This window comes from Aethalodelphis obliquidens, unplaced genomic scaffold, assembly GCF_003676395.1.
Source record: "Aethalodelphis obliquidens isolate GAN/ISIS:26980383/991018 unplaced genomic scaffold, ASM367639v1 scaffold18, whole genome shotgun sequence".
NCBI classification, from domain to species: Eukaryota; Metazoa; Chordata; class Mammalia; order Artiodactyla; family Delphinidae; genus Aethalodelphis; species Aethalodelphis obliquidens.
In genome coordinates, this window is record NW_020837962.1 from 14,605,924 (window position 1) to 14,624,596 (window position 18,673).

General features: G+C 45.7%; 2 protein-coding genes across 6 annotated transcripts in view; both read left to right on the forward strand.

Annotated features, from left to right (window-relative positions):
* The first annotated feature begins 6,604 nt into the window (after positions 1-6,604).
* Positions 6,605-9,939, forward strand: PET117 (PET117 cytochrome c oxidase chaperone). Its single transcript, XM_027118297.1, has 2 exons — positions 6,605-6,726; positions 9,644-9,939. The coding sequence occupies exons 1-2, from the start codon at positions 6,631-6,633 to the stop codon at positions 9,791-9,793; spliced, it is 246 nt and encodes an 81-aa protein (XP_026974098.1). The 5' UTR covers positions 6,605-6,630; the 3' UTR covers positions 9,794-9,939.
* Positions 9,662-18,673, forward strand: part of KAT14 (lysine acetyltransferase 14) — a 41,020-nt gene continuing 32,008 nt past the window's right edge. For 3 of the 5 annotated variants that reach the window (XM_027118245.1, XM_027118246.1, XM_027118249.1), the window contains exons 1-3: positions 10,057-10,353; positions 12,775-12,893; positions 17,339-17,460. In XM_027118245.1, the coding sequence (XP_026974046.1) occupies positions 10,095-10,353; positions 12,775-12,893; positions 17,339-17,460 (500 nt within the window). In that variant the 5' untranslated portion in view covers positions 10,057-10,094. Of the gene's footprint in view, positions 10,354-12,774; positions 12,894-15,409; positions 15,490-17,338; positions 17,461-18,673 lie in introns of those variants that run through there. The other 2 variants (XM_027118248.1, XM_027118250.1) reach the window with 2 other exon arrangements.

The window sequence follows — 18,673 nt, forward strand, 5'->3', positions numbered from 1 at the left end:
CGCGGTGAGCGGGCCTCTCACTATCGTGGCCACTCTTGTTGCGGAGCACAGGCTCCAGACGTGCAGGCTCAGTAGTTGTGGCTCACGGGCCCAGTTGCTCCGCAGAATGTGGGATCTTCCCAGACCAGGACTCGAACCCATGTCCCCTGAATCAGCAGGCAGATTCTCAACCACTGAGCCACCAAGGAAGCCCCCTGATTCAGACATTTTAAATGATAATGTCTTCAATTTTTTTAAGCATAGTTAATTTACAATGTTGTGTTAGTTTCAAGTATATAACAAAGTGATTCAGTTATATATATATATATATATATATATATAGCTATACAGTAGGTCCTTCTTTACCTATTTTATTTGGTACATAGTGTATAGTACTGCATACATGTTAATCCCAAACTCCTAATTTATCTCCCCCACCCCATCCCTTTTGGTAACGATAAGTTTGTTTTCTATGTCTATGAGTTTATTTCTGTTTTGCAAATAAGTTCATTTGTATCATTTTTTAAAAATTCCACATGTAAGTGATATCATATATTTGTCTTTATCTGACTTACTTCACTTAATATGATATTTTCAATCCTTGATAGTCATCATGGAGAAAAAACTTTCTTGGTGCAAGAAGTGGTGATAAAATGTGAAGCCATTCATAATTTTATGTAAGATTTTGTATAGCAGTAGGTCATGCATATAGGTATGAGCACAGAATCCATGTACCACTTGATTAATCTTCACGGATACCCAGTAGCAACACCCAGATCAGGAAACAGAATGACATCAGCATCCCAGAAGCCCCATTCACACCCCATTCTCCCAGTAAATACTCTCCCGTCGTGCCCCCCCCGCCCCGCCCCCTCCTCTCAAAGTAACCACTGTGCTGACTTGTGCAAGTGGGATTTATACAGATATGCTTGCACGTGTGTTCAGGTGCACACACGTAGCAGTTCTGCAGGGCCTCCATCTGGCGCTGAAGTTTCTGGGTCACCAGGTTCGCACCTGTTCAGCTCCAGCACATTCAGCTGAAGTGGTTCCAACAGACACTCCTACCGGGAGTACAGAGCGTTCCACCTGTTCTATGTCTTTGCCAACATGTGATATTGTTAGTTAAAGCCATTATTTTTTAACAATGATTCATAAATTCACAGCAGTCAAAGTTACATTTAAAGCTGTTACATTTAACAGCTCTTTTCTTCCATTAACAACCAGTAACGCTGATGTTTTTCTCTGACTATGTGACTGGATTTTGAATCCAAAAGAACTCAGCCACACCAAGTATTTTGAAACCACGAAACTCTAACGCACAGTTTGGGCAAGCAGGGCGAGAGCGCTCCCGCTGCAGCCAGCTGGGATGTCACCGAAATGCCCTCCGAGCTGCAAATGAACAGACTTTTCCTGAGGATGCAAAGACAAGGATTCCCCTCCCCCCAGGCCGAGGGGGCTCCCCGTCTCACGACTCCCGGGGGACCACTGAAGGCTCACTGGCCGGGGCGCGGCAGGCATCACCGCCCCACACCTGGCTTGGTGCACTCACGCTGCTGATTCCTCCTCTCAACCAGCAAGCCCACGAGGCAGCAGGCATATCATCATCCCCACAGTACAGAGGGGGAAACCGAGGCCCCAAGAGGTCAGGGACTGTCCCCACTGAAGCCAGAAGCCCTTTGCTGCTGTAGAGCTCCGCTCACAGATGCCACCTTCTGAGAACAACATCCCGCTGGAGGACTGCAGGCTCCTGCAAAGGGAGGAATGGGAGACCTGAAAACTGAACCCCAGAGGCCCACGTGAACGGGGCACAGAAGTCAGGTGAACATCCCGAGAGGCCAATGCTATGACCTCAGGACCTACAGATCACCTGTGTGTCCATTCTTAGCGGCCTCCCTTTCTTTCCACTCCTCCCTTTCTTTAAGTAGCTGAAGTATGGAATTGGAAGATTCTACATATACACATTTTCCCTATCCACCGAAGATATATGTTCTCTGTTTTAAACTTTTAAACCAGGTGAGTTTAATCTTTTATGTCTTTTGAAAACAAAACAAAAAACCAATTAGGTCGCTCTGTAACTTTCAGGCTGTGGACCCTGGGCAAGTTACCTACTGCTCTGTGCCTCATCTGTAAAATGGGGATAATAATAGCACCTACTGTGAAGATGAAATAAGTTGATACATATAAACGGCTTTATGTTTTTTCACCTTCTTTTAACAACTTTATTGAAATAGTAATTAACATACCTTGACGTTTACCCTTTTAAAGTGTACAATTCAGTGGTTTAGTAGATTTACAGAGCTGTGAACCCATCACCATGATCTAATTCTAGAACATTTCATCTCCCCAAAAAGAACTCATTAGCAGTCACTCCCCACCTTCCAACACCCCCTGCCCTTGGCAACCAGTAATCTACTTTCTGTTTCTATGGATTTGCCTATGCTGGACATTTTATATAAATGGGATCATACAACACCTGGTCTTTTGTGACTAGCTTCTTTTACTTAGCATAATGGGTTTAAGATATCAATATTCATCTGTGTTGTATCGGGTGTCAATGCTACATTTCTCTCTTTTTTGAGTGTGTATATGTGTGTGTATGTACATAATTTATTTTTCTTCTTGGTCCTTAAAATTTTTTCTAAAATTTCTTTTTTCCCCAACTTTATTGAGGTATACTTACAAATAAAAATTGTACATGCTTAAGGTGTACACTGTGATGATTTGATATACATTGTGAAATGATGACTACAATCAAGGTAATTAGCACATCCATCACTTCACATAGTTTACCTTTTCTGTGTGTGGTGAGAATACTTAAGATCTACTCTCCTAGCAAATTTCCAGTATACAAGTATTTTAAACTATTTTTAACTATAGTCACCACTGTGTACATTAGATCCCCAGAATTTATTTATCTTATAATTGAAATGGTCAACAGGCCCATGAAAAGGTACTCAACATCAGTAACCATCAGGGAAACGCAAATCAAAACCACAATGAGATATCACAGACACCTGTTAGAATGGCTATTATCAAAAAGATAAGAGAATTCCCTGGCAGTTCAGTGGTTAAGACTCCACATTTTCAATGCTGGGGCCCGGGGTTCAATCCCTGGTTGGGGAACTATGATCCCTGCAAGCTGAGTGGCTCGGGCAAGAAAAACAAAAACAAAAAACCAAAAACATAAGAGATAACAAGCGTTAGTGAGGATGTGGAGAAAGGGAACCCTTGTGCACTGATTGGTAGGAAAGTAAGTTGGTACAGCCATTGTGGAAAATAGTATGGAGGTTCCTCAAAAAATTAAGTAGAACTACTGTATGATCCAGCAACCCCACGGTTGGGTATATATCCAAAGAAAATGAAATCAGGATCTCGAAGAGTATCTGCATCCCCACATTCATTGAAACATTATTCAAAATAGCCAAGATATGAAAACAACCTAAGTATCCACTGACAGATGAATGGATAAAGAAGGTGTGGGATATGTATACAACGAGATATTATTCAGCCATAAAAAAGAAGGAAATCCGGGAGGACGTTTTATTATGCTAAGTGAAATAAGCTGGACACAGAAAGACACTACGCTCTCACTTATATGTGGAATCTAAAAATGTCAAAGTCACAGAAGCAGAGAGTAGAATGGTGGTTGCTAGGGGCTGGGGGGTAGAGCAAGTGAGGAGATGCTGGTCCAAGGATAAACAGCTTTAAAATGTGCATGGTGCCTGAACGTGCTGAGGGTTTGCACATCATGAAGTGACTCTTCTCACCCTCCCTGTGGGTGCGTGGGCCTCAATTTTAAATCTTCCACCCTATAGTAGAAGCTCTGCCTGTACTTATTTCTGTGATTACTTCAGGACCACCTCTCACGCAGAGTCTGCAGTGGTTAAGCAGGACTTTTCCGTTGAGTAGGCATTAGTGATGATTTACCACAGAGAGGAAGGGAGTGAAGAACTCAAGACAAGCTGGCACCTGGCTCCCAGAGTGCTGGAAGGTCCTGACAGAGATCTGGGTCTTGAACCTTCTCCTGTGTCAGGTGATGCTGACTCTGGAGCAGTAGATCCACACCTGCACTTAACTTTGGGGAACAGATAATTGCTGTCTTAGTCAGCTTGGGCTGCTATAACAAAAATACCATAGACTGGGCAGCTTAAACAACAGACATTTATTTCTCACAGTTTCTGAGGCTGGGAAGTCTGAGATCAGGGTGCCTGCCTGGTCAGGTTCTAGTGAGGGTCTCTTCCTGGTTTGCAGGTGCCATCTGTTTGTGTGTCTAGTCTCTTTTCCTTCTTATAAGGACACTAACCCCCTCATGGGGGCCCCACCCTCATGACTTCATCTAAACCTAATTGCCTTCTAAAGGTACCACCTCTTAATACCATCCCGTTGGGGATTATGATTTCAACATAAGAATTTGAGGGAGACACAAACACACAGAACATAAGAACTGCTACTTGACTGATAACAATCACCTGTCTCCCTGTCTTTTTTATTGTGTTTATTTGATACCAGTCTGTCTTCCTTCCAGGTGTTCAGCTGCGTGAGGGATGGGGGCTGCCTTGAACCTACTGCTCCTGGTAATTTCAGAGTCTGTTGGGGAAAAAAATGAGCCAAACAGCAAGTCTGGACTTTCCTTTTTGAAAATGTATTCATTGGTAGAAACTCTTCAAGTTGTCTCAGAAAACTGTTTTTATTCAAACATACTGGACACACTTAAAAATACACTGAGACTAGATGGAAATTGTTTAATGAAAAAAAATTTTGGTTTCAATGTTTGATGATGTGCAGTCACTCTCACAACTCTGTAATTTATGTGACAATAATCACAGAAAACATCCTGCTTAGGTTTACAAATAGTTAAACAGATAACCCATTTCTGAATTTGACACCGTTAACACATAAAGGATTTTTTTTTCTTTTTGGGTGGTGACTGGTAGCTTGTGGGATTTTAAGGTGGTTTTTTTTTTTTTGCCGTACGCGGGCCTCTCACTGTTGTGGCCTCTCCCGTTGCAGAGCACAGGCTCCGGACGCGCAGGCTCAGCGGCCATGGCTCACGGGCCCAGCCGCTCCGCGGCACGTGGGATCCTCCCGGACCGGGGCACGAACCCACGTCCCCTGCACCAGCAGGCGGACTCCCAACCACCGCGCCACCAGGGAAGCCCGCTTGTGGGATTTTAGTTCCCCATCCAGGGAATGAATCCGGGCCCTGGCAGTGAAAACGCAAATCCTAACCACTGGGCCGCCAGAGAATTCCCCATAACGGATTTTATTTTATTTTTTAAATTTTATTTATTTGGCTGTATTGGGTCTTAGTTGCGGCATGCAGGATCTTTGTTGCGGCATGAGGGATCTTTCGTTGCGGAGCACGGACTTCTCTCTAGTTGTGGTGTGTGGGCTCCAGAGTGCACAGGTGGGCTTCTCTCTAGTTGTGGCACAAAGGCTCAGTAGTTGCAGCACACGGGCTTAGTTGCCCCCTGGCAAGTGGGATCTTAGTTCCCCGACCAGGGATATGAACCCATGTTCCCTGCGTTGGAAGGCGGATTCTTAACCACTGGACCACCAGGGAAGTCCCCCCATAAGGGATTTAAAAAAGTAGAATAACAATACATTTCAAGAAAACAAGCTGTTTTCTTATTACATTTCTTGAGAGCAACACTCATCTCAAGCCATTGACGCTCTCACAACAGACGATGGAACAGCAAGGCACTACAGAGATCAATGTCGAAGAAGCCCTGGGGTGAGGCTAACGGAGACTCAGCCCAAATCAACAGCGTCCACAGTTGCTTGCCTAGGAGGAAGTTTGTCCTTTGGGAATTCTAGTGGGAAAGAATGACTTATGATAATACCTTTTCACTGGAAAGCCCAACCTCTGTGTGCACCTTGCACAGTACCTTCTGCGGCGGTTCTCGACGCTCTGCTTCGCTCGATCATTTCGGGCAACTGAGTGCGGGAACTAGGTGTAGAAGGGATGCCACAAGAATTACCTGGGCGACAAGGGGACAGCGCCTTTCGTGCCAGCAGGCGAAGACGTGCCGCTGCCCAGAGAGCTTGCTCTGTAGCCAGAAGACTTTTTGATGTCAAGAAAAACCAGACCTGACCCGCCACCCCACAGCGTCAAGGTGAAAGCAGGTGACCGTGTCTACAGCATCTAACGAGAAAAACTCCATCTCCTGACATCTCCCCACCGAAGGGGCAACGAGGGCTGCCTTTGGTGAGGCTGGCATTGAGCGAGGCAGCCCCGCGCTCCGAAGGGACGCGCGCGGTCAAGGGTCCGCAAGGTACCGGGTCCGGCATCCCGCCCCCCGGACTCTCCCGCCGCAGGAGGCGGGTGATGAACTGAGAGGGCTCAGGCCTGGAACCCCGCCTTGGGTGGTGCTGGGGACAGCTCTGGGCCGGGGCTCTTGGAAGTGTTATTACCCGCCCGCCCGCAGGGCAGGGAGGGGATGCCTGCGATTCCTAGGCCCTACCGGAAGCCGCGCCTTCCGCGGAACCTGGGTGTTGCTCGGCGCTCGGCTCTCGACTGCTCGCGCCTGGCGGCAGCTGGGGCTCTGCGCTCGAGGGGTCGAGCCTGGCCCGCCCCGGCAACGGCGCGCGCTCGGCGGCGGCCCTGGGCCTGGGGTACGGGGAGCGGAGGCCGCGGCGGCCGGCGCTGGAATGTCGGGGAGCTCGAAGGTGGTGCTGGGCCTCTCGGTGGTGCTGACGGCGGCCACCGTGGCGGGCGTGCATATGAAGCAGCGGCAGGACCAGCAGGTAGATGTCACGTGCCCGCGCCTTCGGGCCCGCGCGGCGGCGGAGGCCTGGGGCCTGGGGTCCGGCTCCGCGTGGCGCCGCTTCCTCCTCGCCTTTCCTTTCTCTCCTCCCGCCTTTCCCGAGGCGGGGAGACCGCTCCCTGGGGCATCCGGGAAGTGGGGGCGGTGGTCCCCGGTGCTCTGGGCCGGCCCCGCCCCCGCCCCGCGGGTGTCGAAGCGCTGGTGAGGCTTCCCCCGTCTCTCGCTTTCGGGAATTGGGAGATATACTTGTATGGGGGGTGAGTTTTTCTTTCTTAAGGAACAGTTTGCTATGGAAACTAGATTCTGGGGACGATAGAGATAGCGGCCTCCAATTTTTCTCTTCCCGGTGGTTTTATGTGGGGAAACATCCTTGATTTGACCGCTCAGGGGCTTGTCAGTCTTGCTGTGTCTCTCAGTCTTATTTTCTTCCTTTTCCCATCGGCTGACGTTACTGCTGGGCCCCCGTGCGCCACGCTCCGCCCCGGGCGCGTCGGGAAACAGAGATGAATACGCGCAGCTGCTCCGGGGGCGAAGGCCGAGCGCGAGCGGGGGCAGCCGGGGTGTGTGTGTGGGGGGGAGGGGTGCGGTGGAGGCGGTGGAGCCCGGTTGGCCCGGGGTGGACGCAGGCCGCTGGGTAAGTCACTGTAAACAGGCTTGTCTGCGTGGGACCGCGCCGGGTGCTCGGGGTGCAGAGATGCAGCAGGTGAGGCCTTTGTCCCGTGTTCACACTCTGGAAGTCAGAGGAGAGGAAGCCTGTGATGATACAAGATTTTAGGGGAGGGAATGAAATGATTAATGGTGACAGGGCGCGGAAGAGATTAGAGATTGGGATTAATGTAGTCGTTCTAAGGGGTTAGCTTTTGGAACAGAAGCGGGAGATTTTCTTCTCTAAGAAGGAAAAGCTGGTGGCTGGAGAAAATTTGAGATAGGGTAGAAGATGCTATGTCAGATGTAGCTCTGAGGTCAGCGAGCAGGGATTTTCCGAGTGTGGAGTACGGCTGGGTGAAAGCTTGGTTCTGACCTCCAGCTACACGTGCGATTGTTCCTGGAAGTTTTTACCAGGCAGCAGCCTGGGCCCTGCTCCTGACCTATTGAATCAGAATCTCTTGGGGATGCGGATCCCCCTTAGGTACGCTTTAAAAGCGACCCAGGGATTCTAACATGCAGCAGGGTTGAGAACCACTGTCAGAATGGGACAAGTGTAAGGTTTATGTATTTGGAAGTTAGAGGTTGAGATTGACCGGAATAACCTGTGTGTGTTTTATGTCCAATTATTCATTGCGGGGTTACTTTCTAGCAGCGGGAAAGAGGAGGACAAATGTTTGACACAGTGGGTGTGTTGGAAGGTTCAAGGAAGCAAGAACTAAAACGATGACTGTTGTCCCCCATTGTTTCCTGACTGACTGCCACATACCAGGCGCTGTTCTAAGCACTTTACGTACATCAGCCTTGATCATCACAGGAGCCCAACAAAACCAGCAGTGAGTACTACAGGAGGAGCCGCGTTCTAGGTGTTAGAGTTGTGATGGTGAAGAGGTCTCGGTGCTTAGTAAGGTAGTCAAGTGGAAGTTGCAGGAGGGATGTGCGAGGCAGTAGGCACAGACTTTGAAACCTGGAGGAAACTAGCGAATGCTGGATGGAGAGCAAGATCCCAAGCCGAGTGCTAAAGTCCCTGAGAAAGGAGGGGAGGACCTCAGAGCAGGTGTGGACGGTGTGGGCTTTGGGGCTTGGGTGGCATGTGTAGGTGTGTCCTGATAGAAGAAGCACAGGAGAGGATGAGCTGGGGAGGGAGGAGTGGAATGAGAGCCTCCGATTCTGCATGGAGATCTTGCCAGGGGCACAGGGTTCAGGACAGTTGGTTTTCAGTTGTGTTATCAGTCCCAGGACTCTTAAATTACCCAGCTTCCCCTGTAATGGGGACTGGAGCCCTAGGCCTGGAGGAGGGCCAGCAAGTAGGTACTTGGTGAGTTGTTAAAATAGACATAATAGTGATTAAAAAAACCCTACCCAGGCCCTGCCCCCATTATTCTGCCTCACAAGGCCACTGTTAAGTTATTAGAGTATTTTATGACCTGTAAAGTGTAAGTTATTAGTAATGACTGGATTGATGCTTTAGAAAGTCTCATCTTAGATGCCAGGTCCATATTCTGGAATTTTCTACATGTCTTTAGTGTTTATCAAAGTAACGACCATCAATGGGCCGTTATGTTTTCCTCTGCTGGTAGCGTTCTTTTTCCCCTTCTCTCCCCATTATGTAATTGTAATTTTTACCTTTTCTCTGTACATAATAGAAGAAGCCGAGTTCTTTACTTTCTTGCATCCTTACAGTTTGTTCAAATTTTAGTAATTTTCTTTCTTGGGTGTTTATTATTCAATTAGGACAATTGCTAACAGGAATGTAGTTCACAGTTACTCAAGTAACTCTCATCAACTTGTTTTTTCTTTTTTTTGGCTGAGCCGTTGCTTGCAGGATCTTATTAGTTCCTTGACCAGGGATAGTGTCCATGCCCCTTGAAGTGGAAGTGCGGAGTCCTAACCACTGGACCGCCAGGGAAGTCCCTCATCAAGTTTTTAAAGCACCATATATTAACTAAACTTTTAAAATTCAGCATAGTGGCAGTTTTTCTTTTTTAATTGTTATTTCCCATTTTTATATTAAATGATGCAAAATTTCTTAAAGTATGATAAGAGGTCTGTAATAATACTATCACGCTACCAAGTTAATTTGATGGTTTATTACATTTACATCTACACAGAAAGTTAAAATAGAAATTGAGTACTTGGAATCTAAGAGTTTTAAGTGTATTTTGGTAACACTGATTTTAGGACTTGAATGACACAAGGAAGGGAACCACCTGTTCTGAGTTTCACTAAAATCTGTTTCTTAACATTTTTAGAGGCTTCGTGACGGAGTGATCAGAGACATTGAGAGGCAAAATCGGAAAAAAGAAAATATTCGTCTTTTGGGAGAACAGATTCTTCTGACTGAGCAACTTGAAGCAGAAAGAGAGAAGATGGTGTTGGCAAAAGGATCTCAAAAAACGTGACTTGAAATGCGTGTGAGATATTGATGGAACAGACAGCGTTAAGTGTGTGTGAGTGTTGATGGAGAACAGCTTAGTGCGATCTTCAGCCTTTTTGTGGTCACCGTCCTTTTAAACTTGATCAGAAAAAGGACGATGGATCGTATATTCTAAATAATTGCTTTAAGTGCCCCTTGTGTCTGAGTAGAGTCAGGCAGACGCTCTTCTGAGAGTGTGTTTGTGTGGTCAGCAAGGAGCCCCTTCAAGCTTAGTGTCCAGAAACTGGGATTGTTCCCAAGAGCACTGAACCTGCAAGCCGGGAGGGATGGAGAGTAACATCCATCTGAGCAGTTTGATCAGTCGGCACGACGATGAAGCCACAAGAACGTCCACCTCGGAGGGGCTGGAGGAGGGGGAGGTGGAGGGGGAGACTCTGCTGATCGTCGAGTCAGAGGACCAGGCGTCTGTGGACTTGTCTCACGACCAGAGCGGGGACTCCCTAAACAGTGATGAAGGGGACGTGTCGTGGATGGAGGAGCAGCTGTCCTACTTCTGCGACAAGTGCCAGAAGTGGATCCCAGCCAGTAAGCGCTTCTCCTTTCCTTTCCTTTGTCAATTCCTGCAGGAAGGTTTGTGTTTCTAACCTGTGAGAGAAACATGAATGTGAAAGAGACCCAAATAAAAAGATAACTCCTATATTTATTATTAGTGTAGTTGATTAACTGCAAATTTATATAAAACGTAAACACATTTGTACTAATATATATTACTGCCAACCTCTATCACGTTGTTAAATTAACATTCTCACTTGTAACCCAAATAAAAATTAGAAAATTGGAAATTCTGTGTTACTTAAAGAATTAGCCACATTTTTCTATCAGGGTCACATTATTGTGGTTTTGGGGCCAAATTCTAGGCCCAGTGTAGAGCTAAACTTCAGACTCATAAACATAACTCTGGTAGTGTCTAACTTACATGGAAAACAACTGCTATAGTATGTTGATATAAGGTCGGAATTAGGAGATTAAATATGTATTATGCCTTTTTCTAGGGCCATTCGTGTTTTCTCCTTGCTGGCCTCCTTGATCTGCTGGCCGTATATACACGCAATAAGGTGCTTTGCCAGTCATCAGGCCTCTTAACCAAAACAGGATGTTTCCATTACGTGGAGAGTAGTAAAGACGTATGTACTAGAGGAATACTCTGTGTAATAGAATTTGTAACTAGGTCAGAGAAATTTACGTATGTGTATATGTACATATATTGTTGTGAACTGGGTCATTTTCTGGTATGTGGAGGTGTTTTTAAGATGGATTCATAGTTATTATTAATAAATTAACACCATTTTCACAGAAAGCAAACCTAAAATTTATTATAAGTTAACTAGTTTTTGCTTTCCAGCTGTCTCTGCTTATAGATTCAGGGTTCTGCCTGAAAGCCTGGGTGGCTTTCCCCCATCCTCACAGCCTGTGCTGTAAATGCTCTGCCTCCTGGGGCCCCTGCTAACTGCCCCAGCCTTTCTCCTTCGTGCCCTCCTATCCCCACATGGAAACAGAGCTTTGCAGTTAGGGTGAGCTTTTCCTTCTCCACAAGCAGTTCGTTCTTTTTTTTATAAATTTATTTTATTTATTTATTTTTGGCTGCGTTGGGTCTTTGTTGCTGCACACTGGTTTTCTCTAGTTGTGGTGAGTGGGATCTACTCTTCATTGCAGTGCGAGAGCTTCTCATTGTGGTGGCTTCTCTTGTTGCGGAGCATGGGCTCTAGAGCGCAGGATCAGTAGTTGCGGCGCACGGGCTTAGTTGCTCCACGGCATGTGGAATCTTCCCAGACCAGTGCTCGAACCCGTGTCCCCTGCGTTGACAGGCGGATTCTTAACCGCTGCATCACGAGGGAAGCCCAAGCAGTTCTTTCTTATCCCTAGGACTTTGTGCATGTAAATTTCCTCTGTGGAACACATGTCTCTACAGCCTCTATACTCCCCGCCCCACACACAAACACCTCTTCACGTGCCAATTCTAGCCATCCTTCAGGCCCCCCGTCCACCCCACTTTTTCTAGCGCTGCTGTCTTCCTCATGTGGGTGGGCACCTCTTTTATGTGCTCTCACGTTGCCCCACAGCACCCATCACATCCCTCTCCAGGGTTTCCATGTCTCCCAGAGCATCAGCATCAGCTGGGGAACTTCAGAAAATGCTCTGCTTCCAGAGGTTGATTTATTTTGCGGGCGATAGACCTGGGCATATTTTTTTTTTTTTTTTTAATTTTTAAAAATGTTTTATTGCGGTACGCAGGCCTCTCACTGTTGTGGCCTCTCTCGTTGCGGAGCACAGGCTCCTGATGTGCAGGCTCAGCGGCCATGAATCACGGGCCCAGCCACTCCGCGGCATATGGGATCCTCCCGGACCAGGGCACGAACCCGTGTCCCCTGCATCGGCAGGCGGACTCTCAACCACTGCGCCACCAGGGAAGCCCCTGACCTGGGCATATTTAAAACACAAAACTTCCTGGGTGGTTCTGATGCACAGTCCAGGTGGAGAGCCTCTGTGCTGCTGTGATTACTCTCCCCTCTGTAGCCCTCACCACATCAGTAAGCCTCTGAGAGCCAGCACCGCGTCTGTCTCAGGTGTTGTGTTCCTGGTTCCTAGCCCAGTGGCACAGTGGGAGCTCAGATGTTTCCTTGGAAGAATGTGTGAGGAGACCTCCTGTAGGGGTCGGGAATGTTAACAGTTGGAACAGCCAGTGAGAACAATCCTACCTGCCTTAACAGTGTCTCTTCTGAAAGTCCGGGGACCACAGAGCGATCTTCGTGGGCATGCACTTGATGTTAGAAGAATAAAAACCTTCTCTATTCCCTTCTCCATCCCCATCCTGCCCTCACAGGCTGGCTGAAAGAAAAGGAAAAACACAGCCTGGGAAATTTGGGAAATGGCTGGTAGATTGATGAAAACTTTGGGTTACCTCTGTTCTAGATCCACCTGTGATGTGCCTTTTTGTTTTCCTCCTAGGTCAGCTGAGGGAACAGCTCAGTTACCTTAAGGGTGATAATTTTTTTAGGTTTACTTGTTCTGATTGCTCTGAAGATGGCAAGGAGCAGTATGAGCGGCTGAAGCTGACATGGCAGCAAGTGAGTTAAAGCTCTTTCTCTAGAATTCATGGGGTTGGTCCCCGCCCCGCCCCTGCGAAATTTATTGGAATAAGTAGGGAATGAGGAACCTACATATGAGCTTCTGAGTTGTTTTGAGGGTCACTTTATTTCACAATGAAAATCATACTGAATGTGTGGAGAAAGGAGTTCTTAGTAAAAATACTGCCAACTTAGTGAATTGGGTTTGAGATTCTGAAAATCCCACCCACGGTTTCATTTATACATAATACCAAACTCTGATTTTAATCGAAGAGGTTCACATTTTTTTAGCAGCTATTTTTAGAAAAAAACATTCTAAAAAATATAAAGATGCTGAATCAACATGCTGCACACCTGAAACTAGCAACTAGTTGTATATTGTAGAGCAACTGTACTTAAATTAAAAAAAAAAGTAAAGATGGTCACTGTAATCCCAGCCAACTATAGCCCGAACAGTATCTTTTAACTGATCTCCAGGTTGTATTAATTTTTTGGGTTTTGTTTTTATATTAATATGTTTATAACAAGGCACCAATGTTATATGCAGTCTTTAAGTTCTAAAAATGTATTAGACATCACTCACTCAGTTTTTATGTTTATTCATTCGACAAATATTGAGTGCACATGACGAACCAGGCACTGTTCTAGGCCTGGAGAGTAGAATCTCTTGGAGACCAGCTGATCCTTCTAGCTGTTTCTTCTTTGTGGTGAGTGAGACAGCCAAGACCCTAGCCCCAGGCAGTAGACATTTATTTTAGATGATAGGCAGACAAATAAACAAGTTAATTACCCCTAGCACTTTTTGCTGTGAAGGAAATAAACAGGGTAATGAGAAAGATTTTAGGTTGTACCCTCCAAGGCACTTAGGGTGTTCCTTGTAAATTGTAGCTGTGTTCGCAGCCAGAGGCTATAGTGTTAATTATCAGTGCTTTATTAGGACATCTGTTGAAATCTGTCAGTGGTGATCTTAGGGAGCCTTTTTGGACTTGCCTGAAAATATGTAAGTAGAAAATGAACGGAAGTTTGTATTGAGGATACAGTCTCATGAGTATTCTAACTGGGATTTTTTAAAAAGTGTGCATGGGATACTGTGTCTAGGCAAGGTCAGATTAATATTAGTAGATTATTCTGCATGTGTGCACACGTAGGCAGATTTGCATTTGGCCTGCAGGTAGCTTCTCATAAAATTGTAAAATGGAAGAAGAGCAGATGTATGTAATTTGTTACTTTCAAGACTATGAGTTTTCTGTGGAGATTCTTTTTAAAAGAAAAAGTGGCTTTTGATTATATTGCTCAATATATTGGCAGTATTGGCTCAATTTGCTTTTTTTTTTTTTGGCGGTACGCGAGCCTTTCGCTGCTGTGGCCTCTCCCGTTGCGGAGCACAGGCTCCGGACGCGCAGGCTCAGCGGCCATGGCTCACAGGCCCAGCCGCTCCGCGGCATGTGGGATCTTCCCGGACCAGGGCACGAACCCGTGTCCCCTGCATTGGCAGGCGGACTCTCAACCACTGCGCCACCAGGGAAGCCCTCAATTTGCTTATTTAATCAGACTAACATTTCTTGAAAATTATTTTTTCACTTCCAAAAGACATATGGATAATAAATACCCTGGGATAATGAAGTGAAAACTGGGACCAGACATACCTGGTTCTTGGAAAACTACTGCCCATTGTTTCTAGTTGCATCTCTTTTCCTTTCTCTCTCTCTCCCCCTCCCTTTCTCCCTGTCTCTCCCTCTCTCCCTCTCTCCCTCTCCCTCTCTCTCTCTCCCCCTCTCTCCCTCTCTCTCTTTCTCTCTCTCTCTCCCTCTCTCTCTCTCTGTTTCTCCCTCTCTCTCCCTCTCTCTCCCTCCCCCTCTCCCTCTGTCTCTCTCACGCAAGAGCTAAAAGAGGATCCGTTGGTCTGGAATAGACTCTATTGATGTCATATTCCAATTGGAATGTGGGTTTTCTTTGTTTTAAATCTTAAACTTTGTTGATTTATCAAAATAAGAAGTAGAAATACTTGTTTATATTATAAAATGCCAACAGTAATGGGGTGACTAAAAGGCCCCTTCCACACACTTTCTGTGTCCTCCTCCTCGGTGATGTGTGAACAACAGTCTGAAAAGTAGGGAAGCTATCAAGTAGGGTAGTTTTTACGTTCTTGTCCTAGACACGCTCATTATCTTTCTACATGCTCTTCAGCAGATACTTGGGAGGTGCCCGCTGGGCTGTGCCAGCCTGAGCAAGGCCTTGGAGCTGTGCTGGTTCCCAGGGCCAGCCTGTTACTATGAGCTTGGGCTGGTGGTGTAAGAGCAGAAACGCAACTGGGATTCGTTCTTTAAGATTACAAATTCCAGAAGGGGGAAAACCATGTCCTTCATGATTGGATTTTTAGTTTGCTCAGTAAATATGGTGATAATAGGAAAAGTTATTTGCAAGTAAGTATGTGAATTTTAACTTTCTGAAGTCATGAAATGTTTCCAAAAAAAAAGTACTGGAAATGAAATAACACACTTGTGTCTGTACCACAGAGATTAACAGTGAATACATGTTTCCAAGTTACTCTAGGAGTCTGAGTGGGCAGAAGAGCTCATTCCATCCTTTTCTTAAGGTATTTCTTGAGCAAAAGCGTTCTTAAATTGTAGTAAAATATATGTAACAGGGCTTCCCTGGTGGCGCAGTGGTTAAGAATCCGCCTGCCAATGCAGGGGACATGGATTTGAGCCCTGGTCTGGGAAGATCCCACATGCTGCGGAGCAGCTAAGCCTATCACAACTACTGAGCCTGCGCTCTAGAGCCCGCGAGCCACTACTACTGAGCCCATGTGCTACAACTACTAGAGCCCGTGCTCTTCAGCAAGAGAAGCCACCACAATGAGAAGCCCACGCACCTCAGCGAAGAGTAGCTCCCACTTGTGGCAACTAGAGGAAGCCTGTGCACAGCAACAAAGACACAACGCGGCCAAAAAGAAATTAATAAATTTATAAAAATGTATATATACATAACAAAGCTTACCCTTTCCACCGTCTTTAAGCATACAGTTCAGTGGCATTAAGCACATTCACATTGTTTTGCAACCATCACCACCATCATCTCCAGAAAGTGCTCATCTCCCCAAAGTGAAATCCTGTGTCTATTAAACAACGACTCCCTGTGAACAGTAACTTTAAAGGGAGAGGTTTGTTGGCTGATGCAGACCTGATGCAAAAATGAGTGGAATGATTTGAAAAGTCTGTTCATGGGGTTAATTGGCAGACTGTCTGCAAATTTTACAAGTTTAAGGATGGGGGAAGTTGAGACTTGGTAGGAGCATCAGAATCACCAGGCCCCTTTGAGGGTGTGGTTGTAGGTCTCCCTGTTGGGCCATCGGGATTTGGGGCTGTGAACATCGATGTCGGGGAACGTGAACTGCAGTCTGTTAGACCCTGTACAGCCTTGGGCTACTCCTCATGGAAAGAAGAGTTATGGAAGGATTCTCTTCGTAGGTTCTGCCCCCTTTTCAATTGTGCTGGCCCAAAATTAATCATTACTTTTATTAGGTTGAAAACATGGTTTTGAATAGCATATGTAGTTTCTTATCCATTTATGATTACAAAATTGCGTTTAGATGCGAAGAGAAATGTCTAATAGGGTAATCACTGAAAATGTTAAGAAGGATTATTTCTTGATGGTGGATTTAAAATGATTTTTACTTCCTTCTTTGCTCTTTTCTCTTTTAGTGAAGTCTTTTACAGTGAGACTGTGTTATTCATATTTCTGCAAAGTACTTTCCCATTTGGGGCTGTGAATTCATTATCTGTTAAATACAAAGTTGGATTAGATGTGGAGCTGGGGGTGTCCTCCTCTCTGAGGATGGGCCAGGCAGCCAGGCCTTTCAGGTCCCTGCCCCTTGTCTATTCTGATTTCATCTCAGGAACAGTTTCCACAGCTGAGAAAGGCTAAACCCAGAGTGGATGGTACCTCACGTTAACTTCAGCTCTGAAATTCTGAGAGTCTATTGTTTCTGCCCTCTAAAGAGCTTAGAAAAGTATGTGTGCAGGGGTGATGCTTGGAATATTTAGTAAAGGTCAGCACTGTCCATCAGAAATGCCGGCTGGAGCAGGCCCTGTGGCCTCCTGATGCCATTGGTTAACACGGTGTTTAGCGCTGCCTTTGAGTGGTGGAGGGGGACTGGGATGGGGGCTGCTTAGGGCAGTAGTTACTCTTCACCAGTTCAGCCACACAGCAGCCTTGCACATGTAACATGGGAGGAACAAGTGCACGTGATTAAGGGGAACAGTGATGCTCATCTATGGAAAGCAAAAAAGGAAGTAGAATTCTATCCTGAGAATATTCCAAGATATTATCCTTCCTTTTCCCCCCTCTATTCATACTCAGAGTATAAAACAACACACGTTCCCCCCTGAAGTTTACCATCCCTGTCTGTGCCTTTCTCCCAGCCTATTCTGCTTCTGTTTCAGGTGGTCATGCTGGCGATGTACAACTTGTCCCTGGAAGGTAGTGGGCGTCAGGGCTATTTCCGGTGGAAAGAAGACATCTGCGCTTTCATTGAGAAACATTGGACTTTTTTGCTTGGGAATAGGTAATGTGATTTTTAAAAAATCTTATACTTGAATGAAGATGTAAAGAATAAAGTATATGAGACTTGAGACAGCCTAATGCTGGCCTTTAGAGAATTAGAGTAATTACTTGTGGCAGTTACTGAGAATTTTTTAATCCAGAAAATGTTGTTACTTTAAGTTAAAAATCGAAGTAGAAGTTTACATAATGACAAGGGTAGGTTTCCATACTTCCTATCCTACTTTCGGAGGAAACTGTTGGTTTCTACTGAGCAGGAAGACAGTTGAACAGATTGTTAGAATGTTAAAAAAATAGAGACTTTGATTAAATGAGGCAGTTTAATAGTTGGATAGGTGACTAATTTGAGGATAGAGGAATATTATGTCCTTTAAAATCAGTGCCTTGTAGGAGGTCAGAAGACGAGAAATGATGGCAGTTATTGACTGCACTCATTTAAGTTGCTCTTGGTTGATTATTAGTATTTGTGTTTATTAACTGTGGGAGGTAGAAATCATTGTATACTGTTTGGTATTCACAGTGCTTGGCCAAGTCTGGGCACATTAACACGCATATGGTTTATTCCTTTGATACTCTTTTCATCATGATGCTTTGAATTTGCTGCTGAGTGCTTTTCTGTGACCCCTCCTTGGTTCATCAGACTTAGGGGTGCCGGGGCACAGACATACACACCAGATGTTTTAACTAAGGGTCCATGTGCATCTAGCAAGATTTTTATTGCTGTTAGAGGTTAGCAAGTTTGCAGTTGCATTGGCGGATTGTTTGAGATTCTTTCTTTAAAAAAAAAAATGTATTTATTTATTTGGCTGTGCTGGATCTTAGTTGCGGCATGCGGACTCTTAGTTGTGGTATGTGGGATCTAGTTCCCTGACCAGGGATTGAACCCGGGCCCCCTGCATTGGGAGCATGGAGTTTTAACCACTGGACCACTAGGGAAGTAGTGTTTGAAATTCTGATTGTTAGTTGCCTTCTGAAGTCCTGTGTGAGATTCATAAATCTTGCATAATTGGGTCGGTGTGGACACGATAAAGGTCAGAGCAGGGAGTTTGTGCTTGTCCTCACTCGGAACTCCTTGCAGCCCGTTTTCTCGGGTGCTGAAAAGTCACAGCTCTGCCAAAGTTGCTGAGGAATCATGGAGGGGTGACCTTCTGCAGGCTGCTGTGAGGGAAAAATAGAATTGAAAAATAGAACTAAGAAAAGAATTGACAGCATAACTG

Bases quoted from the DNA above. Each gene is read 5' to 3' on its own strand.
- PET117 (XM_027118297.1), top strand. From the start codon at position 6,631: ATGTCGGGGAGCTCGAAGGTGGTGCTGGGCCTCTCGGTGGTGCTGACG. The intron at 6,727-9,643 runs GTAGATGTCACG...TAACATTTTTAG, and splicing joins AGCAGCGGCAGGACCAGCAG to AGGCTTCGTGACGGAGTGAT.